The sequence below is a fragment of the Myodes glareolus genome, chromosome 1 (assembly GCF_982192425.1).
Source record: "Myodes glareolus chromosome 1, mMyoGla1.1, whole genome shotgun sequence".
Lineage (NCBI taxonomy): Eukaryota > Metazoa > Chordata > Mammalia > Rodentia > Cricetidae > Myodes > Myodes glareolus.
Genome location: NC_142026.1, coordinates 64,097,915 through 64,108,084, shown reverse-complemented (window position 1 = coordinate 64,108,084; position 10,170 = coordinate 64,097,915). Strand labels below are relative to the sequence as shown.

The 10,170-nt window shown below is 51.8% G+C and overlaps 1 protein-coding gene across 1 annotated transcript in view; it reads left to right on the top strand.

Moving 5' to 3' along the window:
• The first annotated feature begins 344 nt into the window (after positions 1–344).
• Positions 345–10,170, top strand: part of Exoc3l2 (exocyst complex component 3 like 2) — a 32,285-nt gene continuing 22,459 nt past the window's right edge. The window contains exons 1-2 of the mRNA XM_087908394.1: positions 345–565; positions 6,427–6,962. Of these exons, the coding sequence (XP_087764520.1) occupies positions 6,443–6,962 (520 nt within the window). The 5' untranslated portion in view covers positions 345–565; positions 6,427–6,442. The remainder of the gene's footprint in view (positions 566–6,426; positions 6,963–10,170) is intronic.

Below are 10,170 nucleotides of genomic sequence, written 5' to 3'. Positions count from 1 at the left end.
CAAGCCGGGCAGTGGCAGCGCACACCTTTAATTCCAGCACTTGGGAGGCAGAGGCTGGTGGATTGCAGTGAGTTCAAGGCCAGCCTGGTCTACCAAGTGAGTTCCAGGACAGCCACAACTGTTACACGGGGTGGGTGGGGGGGAACCTATGCTCCCTTGAGACCCCATCCACAGCTCCGTTACTCTAGAGCTCAGTTGTGGGCCGCTGTCCAGCTCAGGGTGTCACCCCTGGGTACACAGGATGGTGTTGTTACCTTGGGAGGCGTGAAAAGCAGGCAGAAGGGCGGGCAGATTCCGGCAAAGCTGGGAGGGGGGGGCTAAGGGTGAGGACGGGGCTGTGGCCCTTGTCACAGCAGGACCCAACCACAGCCTGGCCTAGGAGGACAGACAGATAATGGGGCCTTCCAGCCCCTGGCCCCAGAGAGGGAGGGGCTTCCTGACAGGAAATTGTCCTCCTCCAAGCCCCCCCTCCTCAGATCCAAGCTCTCAGCAGTCTTGGCCCAAGTAGTCTGAAGACTGGACAGCAAGAGGGGACAACGGGACAGGCACGGACAGAAAGTAGAAGGTGAGTGTCTGGGGGTGAAGAATGCACGCTCCCAAGGTCTCCCAAGGATGGGGGCCCCATCAGAACCCAGGACCTGGAAAGCAGGAGGGTTCAATGGGCAGAGGGAGGCTGAAGGCTGAGTTTGGTGGCTGCTGCGGGAGAGGCAGAAGGCAGAGCGCAGCCCGGGCCTGGAGGGCTCTGGGTTCCAGAGAGGGAGGAGGGACTTGTAGAGACTGCGGCTGGCCGCTCTTGGAGGACGGAGATAGGGGATGTTTGATCTAACACACTCTGATGGGGAGGCTGAAGGATGATGGGATCCAACGCTTGCTGCCTCCCGAAAGATGAGGATGGCAGCACCCAGAAAACCTGGGTACGGGCACACACCTGCAATCCCAGGACTAAGGAGGCTGAGGCAGGAGGCTGGCCAGTTTGGATTACATAGTGACTTCCAACCAGCTTGGATTAGAGATCGAGACTGTCTGAATAAATAGAAAGAAAGAAAGAAAGAAAGAAAGAAAGAAAGAAAGAAAGAAAGAAAGGAAGGAAGGAAGGAAGGAAGGAAGGAGAGAGAAAGAAAGAAAGAAAGAAAGAAAGAAAGAAAGAGAAGACAGGGCTAGCAAGACTGCTCAGTGGTTAGAGGTGCTCACTGCTGTGAGGAACTGGATTCCACCTCAGAGACCCGCAAGGCAGAGAGAGCTGACTAACAAAATTTACATGAGATCTCCATATATAGACCATGACACGTGTGCACCTCCACACACAAAATAAATAAATCAATAAATAAAATTAAAAAGAGAGAGAGTGAGCAAGCAAGGCTAGGATTAGCTAGGGAGGCTGCTCACTGGTGGCGGGATCAAGTCCACAAGAGTCAAGCTTTAGGACGGTCAGCCTGGAAGAAACGCTTCCCAATGCAGGCCTTCAGGACTTTAAAACAAACAAACCAAAAACAAAAAAAACCCACTATTTTTCATCTGGGCAGTTGTGGTGCATCCCTTTAATCCCAGCACTCCGGAGGCAGAGGCAGATGGATCTCTGTGAATTTGAGACCAGCCTGGTCTACAGAGTGAGTTTCAAGACAGCCAGGGTGACACAGAGAAACCCTGTCTCGAGAAACACACATAAACAAACAAACAAATAGGTAGGTAGGTAGGTAGGTAGGTAGGTAGGTAGGTAGATAGATAGATAGATAGATAGATAGATAGATAGATAGATGATAGATATCCCCCCCCACCCCCCACTCCCCGTCTCATGTAGCCCAGGTTGGCCTCAAACTCCTATATGTCCAAGGATGATCCTGATGCTCTGATCCTCGGCATGGGTGTCTTGAGTGCCTGGAAAACAGGCCTGCACCGCCGGTGCCCCTCCTTCCCCCTTGCTGGATTGGGTATCTGGAGTTTCGTGCAAGCCGCAAGCCCCTAGGGTCTGCGGCTGCACCACTGAGCCACATCCGCTGCCTTGGCTTTTGATGTTTTGATCTCAAGTGCCTCAGTTTGACCTCCTGCCTCTACCTCCCGCGTGCCAAGATTAAAGGCATGCCCTCACCACACCGGGTTTGTGGGTTTGTCTGTACCCAGGATGTCAAAAGCATTGTGGTCCTCCTGCCCTGGCCCTCCCGAGACAGGCGCTGGGATTGCTGTGCCACCATACCTAACTCGATGCTGAGGGCTTGACAGTGTCAGGATTACTGATGAGGGTTTGGGGAAAGGCTGGCAGTGAGGAAGAGGAGGAGGGGCCGGGAGAGGGAAACGCTGGTGGCCTAGACATCCTGCAGAACCGGGAGGCTGGGGGCTTGAGAGAGGCTCGGAAGTGAGTCAGGGGCCTGGGCACCGGGAGGCAGCGGAGGGCGTTGGAGGGGGCAGGATGTTGGAGCCAGGTTGCAGAGGGAGGTGTCGGAGTCAGGAAGGGGAAAGAGGTGGGGGGGTTGTGGTAAATGCTGCTTAAGTTTAGAAATGCTGGGAATGTGCTGGGAATGGTTTGAGGGGTACCAGGGAGTGAGTGGCAGACGAAGTCTTGGCTTTGCTAGAGGCAGTTGGGAGCAGCAGTCATTAGAGGACTTAGAGGTAGTTTGGGGGTCGTTGGAGCTGTTACTGGGAGGGACTGAGCCACTTTTTCATTACAGTTTGTTTGTGTGTGCGTGTGTGTCAGGCGTTCATGTGCTGCAGTGCATAGGTAAAGGCCAGAAGACACTTTTAGTAGTTCATTTTTTTCCTACCGTATGGAGATGAGGCATCAGACTCAGGTTGTCATGCTCGGCGGCAAGTGCCTCTACCCACTGAGCCACCCCACCGGCCCCCCGGAGCCATTTTTTGGGTGAGGCATGCAGAGCCTTCCAGAAGATGGAAGACTAATAAATTGGTGTGTGAACAGTGTGTGCCCACGGGGGAGTGTGTATCGATTGTACACCGCCGTGGGGGCTCCAAAGCAAAGGGTTGCTATGGTGACTGCCTCATTCCGGGATAGGGACTGTGGAAACTGGAGGGAGGTTGACAACGGTGTGTCTAGAAAACGTTGTGTCTAAACAGTCGAGGTTGAGAGTGAGAGTCGGAATGCAGATTCTACCACGAGAACCGACACTTCTAGCTGCAGCCTCTCTCCAAGGTGCACGGCTCTGTAGTCTCCCTTTGTAAACTCGCTATGGGTCCAGCCCATGTAATATATAATATAATATAGTGAACAAACTCGCTATGGGTCCAGCCCTTATAATATATAATATAATGAGCATCCAGTGTTTATTTACCCAGTTTTGTCTGGAATATTATGCAGCCCTTAAAGCAAGCAAACCAGACAGTGCGGCTATATGTCAATAAACGTTACGGGTGCGTGTCGTAAGCAGAGGAAAGGGAAGCACTGAGCTGTGAGACAGACTGTGCAAGGCCGTTTCTGTTTTCATATTTTGCCCACATGTAATCAACACACCACTTGCATGCCTGGTGCCCAAAGAAGCCAGAATAAGAACAGGGGTGGAATTTCAGATGGTTGTGAGTTGCCGTGTGGGTGCTGGGAATCAAACTCGGGACCTCAGTCAGTGCTTTTGACCAGTGAGCCAACTCTGCAACCTCCATCTTTTATGATTTTGTGAGACAGGGTCTCATTCTGCATTCCAGGCTATGCTGGAACTCACTATGTGGCCCAGGCTGGCTTTGAACTTAAGGTGACGCCCTCATCTCAGCCTCCTGAGCTCTGAGTTGTTATGCAGGACTGCTGATTTTGTTTTTAATACTTTTCTAGATGTTTGGAGTACTTCATCATTTAATTTATTTGGTTGGGTTTTTGTTTGTTTGTTTGTTTTGGGTTTTTTTGTTTTTTGTTTTTTTGGGTTTTTTTTTTTTTTTTTTTTTTTTTTTTTTTTTGTGCTGGGGATGGGACCCAGGGACAAACATATACCAGGAAAGAGCTCTGCTGTTGAGCTGCATCCTTTGCCCTGGAAAGCGACATTATTTATTTATTTATTTATTTATTTATTTATTTATTTAGGATACAGTCTACACGATGAGGTTCTGGTTGGCTAGAACTGTATAGACCTCTATATAAACCAGGCTGGCCTCAACTTCACAGAGATTTATCTGTGTCTGCCATCTTGCTGACCCTGTGAAGAGTACATTTTACAAAAAAAGGAAAAGAAAAGAAACAAGGGGCCCTTGAGAAATCTCAGTGGGTAAAGGCGCTTGCGGCCAAGGTTGAGGGCCTGAGATCGATCCCTGGGGCCGGCATTAGAAAGAGAAACTGGCTACCTCATACGCGCTGTGACGCTCCAGTGACCACGTCCACACACACGCAATATGGGTAGAGTTAGAATGATAATCCAGGGCTGAGGTATATCTCAGTAGTGGAGCATGGGCCCTCATCCACCAGGCCCTGAGTTCTGGGCACAATGCTGACAACAAGGTAAGATCAAAATGTTTCCCCTGGGAAACAGCCCAAGTCCCTTGTCACAGAGTTCAGGTCCTGTGTGGCCCGCTCCACATGACCTCCTCCCCCCCAAGGAATGAACTGTCTGTCTCCTTCCTTCCTTTGCTTCCTGTTAGCACCCATTCCAGAGTGCCTGACCCATGCTCTGAGCCAGGGACGCAGGAGTGACGGACACAGCCCAGCCCTGCCCACCCCAGGCTCTCAGTCCAGATGCAGATCTGTCCCCAGACAGGGACAGCCATACAGGGAACCATAGGGAACCCAGGGGTTCCAAGAGACCCAAGGGTCAGGAGGACTTCCTGGAGGAGGCTGCCTTGGCACTGAGATCCAAAGCATGGAGACCTGGCTCCATGTGGGGAGGCCTGGAGACACAGCCCACAGAAGAGGAACCAGGGGATTTATTCACTCTAGAGAGGTGTGCAGCCCAGCCCACAGATCCCAGGGCCCTGATGAGGGACCTGAATGTTGTACCAATGGCACTGGGGAGCTATGGAAGGTTCTGGAGAGGAAGGATCAGGTTTATGCTACGTGGAAGTCTTCAAAGCTGAGCTACAAGTGCCAAGAAGCTGAAAGGGCATGGTGGTGCAATACTGTTATCCCGGAAGTGGAGGCAAGAGGATCAGGAGTTCAAAGCCAACCTACACTATGTGATTTCTGCCTCAAAAATTAAAATAAGCTTGGTATGGTGGCTGTAGGCATACCTAGAAGATTGAGACAGGAGGATCACCTCAAGTTTGAGGCCATCCTAAGCTATGTAACAAGTCTTGGATCAGCCTGGACTTCTGTCTGAAAAAAACAAAACTAAACAAAACACAAAAAACAAAGAAACAAAAACCTGAGTCTGGGGCAGAGAAGTGGTCATAGTTTCCAGTTGTGAGGGGGGTTTAGGGAGGGACAAAGGACCAGAGATGGAGACAAAGAGATGGACAGGACTCAGGACAGTGCGAGCCCTGTAAGGGTGGCTCTGGCCTGTCACAGCTGTATCCCCACAGCCTGTAAAGAATGGATCCCAAGACCCAGTAAGTTTCTTGCTTTTTGGCAGTGTTGGGTATCATACCCAGAGCCTTGTGCAAGCTGGGCCACACCCCAGCACTCACTGGGGGATTCTAGGCAGGGGCTCTCTCTACCTGTGAGCCACACCTCCATTACAGTTTTTGTTTTATTATGCTCCTAGCTGCTGCTTGTCTGTTTGTTTTGAGACTGGGTTTCATCTAGTCTTGCTGGCCTGCAGCTCCCTATGACCATGTTGCTGCACAGGTGTCAATCCTCCTGTTTCTGTCTCTAGAGTACTGGGATTATAGGGCTGTGTCGCCACATCCATCCCTTTTGCCTTCTTAATATCATCAGCTTTGTGTGTGTGGGTGTGTGTGGGTGCACATGTGTGCGCATGTGTGTGTGTGTGTGTGTAAGAGAGTATATATGTGTGTATGTGAGAGAGAAGCAGTGTGAGTGAGAAAGACGTGTTTGTGACAGAAAGAGAGAAAGAGAGAGACAGACCGGGGGAGAGAGGGTTTTTTTTTTTGTGTGTGTGTGTGTGTGTGTGTGTATGAGAGTGTATATATGTGTGTGTGAGAGAGAGTGTATATATGTGTGTGTGAGAGAGAGAGAGCAAAAAAGAGAGATGTATGTGGCCCAGGGAGAGTTTCATGTGGTTTAGTTCAAGTTGCCCTAAAACCTCAGTGTGGCCCAGAAAGGCTCTGAACTCCTGATCCTCCTGCCCTCACCTTCCCAGTGCTCAGTACCAAGGGTCACTGCCACACCTGGCTTTGTCTTCAGTGTTTTGAGATCAGTTATCTTAGGCATCCCTGGCTTGCCTAGGACTCTCCCATATGCTGGAATTAAGGGGGTGCGAGGATGCCTGGCTTGTAACCTCTAAGTGTCCAGACCTGTGTCTGGCGCCTTCTAATCAAAGCCCTCAGCACACAAGGACAGACACCGTCACCCACATCACTTTGGTCATTATTTTTCTGCAGGTACCAGCCTGTCAAAATGCCAATCCTGAAGAGTCTGGGGGTGGGAGACCCTAAGGTGCCACGGGCAGGTACCCTGCCCCTGCGGTCCTCTCGCAACCCCTTTGAAGATGCTTCAGCGCTGGAAGAAGAAGCTCGGGAGCAGGGGACACTGCCCAATGGGACGTCGTGTGGCCGGCGGGCCACGCTGGAGAAGCTGGCTGGTCTGGCTCATTTCCGATTAGGCTGGACCTCTGGCCGGCGGGCAGGCAGCCCCGGGGATGGGCAAGGCCGTTCTTTCTTGGGCCGTGTGCTGGCACCAGGCATACGAAGGAGCTCAGCCGATTTTGGCCTCCTGACCCGGCTTCAGGGGTTCCGAACCCACGGCGATGAGGAGCCAACTGGAGAAGCCGCTCGAAGACTGGCTTTTCTGAGACTCGGTCGTGGGCCCAAGCCCCGACGGGCATCCTTGGCAGAGAGAGTGGTACCTGCAGGTGAGGCGGCCCCTGAGCCCCCACCCAAAGTCCCGGAGCCTCCAAAAATGAAGGAACCACTATCGGGTGAGTGAGTGGGGACTCTTGATGCAAGCCTAGGACACTCACTGCTGCATCCATCAACCCTTGGGGGTGGGGTTCCCCTTCTTTCTACCTAATCTCATGCCAGCCTTCGTCTGTGGCACCATCTTGAGTCATACGGCCCACGTCCAATCACCCTTCCCTCCGAAAGTCCGTATTTGGGTCAGCAAGATGGCTCAGTTTGTTAAGGTGCTTGCTGCACAAGTCTGACGCCATGAGTTGAAACCTTGGAACCCAAATGACTGTAGACACACACACACACTAAATGAATGCTAACGACCGCAAAGGCCATTTCCAACTTCTCATGTCCATGTCTGACACCAAATGAAAGTCCAGCTAGCATGTTCCATGTTCCTGAACTCTGTAAGGCCCCATTTCCCATTCCCCAGCCTCCAGCCCCCTTTCCTCCCCTGCCTAAGACTACCTGGCCCTGAGCTTCACACTGCCCCCCACCCCATCCCTAGCTCAGGCCGCACAGCAGCCATTCCCACCCATTCCTTTCTGAACCTCACCTCCTTCCTCCGCCTCCAGCTTCAATGTCATGTCCAGGCTTGCTTTTCGAAAACACCTGCCCCAGCTGCTCACCCGTAGTCCCGCAGTACCTGGGTTACTTCCTATGGCCACCATGGGTGCCTTGGAGAGTAGAGACAGTTGGTTCCAGGCTGTACCCAACAGGCGACCTGTAGAGGACCCTTCGATGTCTCTTCCCAGCTCTGGCTGGCTGCTGGAAATCTGCCTGCCTTGGAACTGGAGACTCATCCTTCCAATCTTTCATCCTTGTGTGGAATTGTCCCTGTCTCTCCTCTCGTTCCCCTCTGTCTCTCTGCGTGCGTGCGTGCGTGCGTGCGTGCGTGTGTGTGTGTGTGTGTGTGTGTGTGTGTGACTGACAATAACTTGCAAGAGTCAATGTCAATTCTCTTCTCCCACTGTGTGGATCCGGAGGATCAAATTCAGTTTGTCAGGCTTGGTAGCCAGTGCCTTTACCTGCTGAGCCCTGTCCTTACCCACAGTATTCTGTTCTTAAGAACACCAGCTTTTGGCTTAGGAGCTATGCTCATGATGTCTGGGAAGATCATATTTCTAATTGAGGTTACATTTGTAATACTGGAAGACTAGAAGTCACAGCTTGGTTGAGAGGACACAGTCAACCCATAATACCAACCCATCCTCATCCTCAACCCCACCCCCATGCTATGTCCCATGCTTCCTCTGTGTCCCTCTCTTCCTGAGCCACCATCATGTTCTCAATGCCTGGGCCTGTGAGGCAGCTTAGCTGGGAAAGCCTGGGAATCTGAACTCCATTTCTGGAACCCAGGGAAAGATGAAAGGGAGAAGCAGCCCCACAAAGCTGTCATAGGACCTCCATACATGCAGCAGTGCATGTGTGCTTGCTCCCTCCCCTATCATGTGCACACATATAAACAATAAAAATGGATAAATGAGGTCTAGAGAGATGGCCCAACCATTAAAAGTGAGGCTCACAACCCAAAACATAAACGGACAAATTCAATTTTTTTCCTTTCTTTTTTTTTGGGGGGGGACAGGGGAGTGAACCCATGGTTTACTACCGTTTTGTATTTTGGAATTTTTTGTTTTTATTATTGTTATTTTATGAGCTTGTGTGCACATATATATGTGCACTATGTGTGCGATGCCCTAGAGTCCAGAAGGGGGCACTGGATCCCCTGGAGAGGGAGTGAGACCATTGTGAGCCACCATGTGGGTGCTGGGAACTGGACCTGGGTCCTCTACCCTTCCAGTGGTCTCTCTAGACTCTGTATGGTTTTTGAGAAGGTCTCACTTTATAGCCCTGGCTCGATCTATAGATCTCTGTGAATGAGACTGGCTTCCAACTTTAGGGCAATCCTTCTGCCTCTGCCTCTGTCCTGGGATTACAGGTGTGTTCCACCAAACTTGACTCTCTCTCTTTTTTTCTCCCTCAGTTTGAGACAAGGTCTCTAAAGTAGCCCAAACTAGCCTTAACTTGAGGTTTCTTCTGCCCTGGTAGGTAGGCCATGTCTGCTTCATCGTGCCTGGCTTTCTTGTTCAGTCTGTAAATTGCAGTGCCAAGCTCACTCCCATGCTAAAATGCCCTCCACCTCGCTCTGTCTTTTCCCCAGCCTCCCCCAAACTCCATCCTCCTCCCCAGCCCTGTGCCACTCTCTCTCAGCTTCAGCCCCACCCCCTACTTCATGCATCATCGGGGGACCTTCCTGGAGCCTCTCCTGTCCTCTGATGCCCTCCACATCCTGGACAGAGGCTATTTCAGCTCCGGCTCCCTGGGGACTGGGAGGGCACTGCAGAGAGGTGAGGAGGGGGTGACTGGAGCCCCCGCCTTCTGGAAACGGATGGGCAGAAATAGCGCTGCTCAGGAAATAGCTTCTCTGCCAGGGAGGAAACGGCGGGGAGGGGGGGGGGGGAGGTGTTGAGGGTAACTCTTGGCCAACGGGACCCTCCTCCCCTTTGGCCTCTACTTAAAGCCTCTCAAACCCATGACTCCCCTTTTCACAGTGGGTCCCACCTTTGTAGAGTGTGGCCTTACCATCACAGCCATCCCACCCCCGAAGACCCCTAACCAGCCTGCCCCTTCTCCCCTCCATGGCTCTCCATCAGTTACTTACCTGACTCTGAGCGCATCTCTCAACCCCACAAGTCGCACTCAGAGCCTCCTCTCCGTCCCAGCCCCTTCCTCCAATCCCACCGTTTTCTATTGCTAACCTTGTACCTGCGCGAGCTGGTCCATCCTTGGCTGCCTCTCTAACTGTTCTCTTCTCCCCAGCTCCTTCCCCAAACCCTCTCATCACATTTGCTTCCTCCCTCATCACATTTTTCTCTGTGTCTGTCGCTCTGTCTAGCATGAAGCTCAGAACATAGCCCGGGACAGCCTGGAGCCCAAGGCAATCCTCCTGTCTCAGCCTCCCAAGTGGGAGGATGACCAATGTGAGACCACACACCCAGCTTCTCTATGTCACCTGCTGTCCTTGTGGCCTCTGCTCCACACGCAGGTTCCTCTCCAAAGCTCCTGGCCGGAGTCCTTCATCTTCCCTCAACCTCTGCTTCCTCAATTCCTTCCCTCATCTTGGTCCTTTCTGGGGACTTATTACTGACTCTTTTTTTAAATAATATTTTTATATTTATTTATTATGTATACAATATTCTGTCTGTGTGTCTGCCTGCAGACCAGAAGATCTCA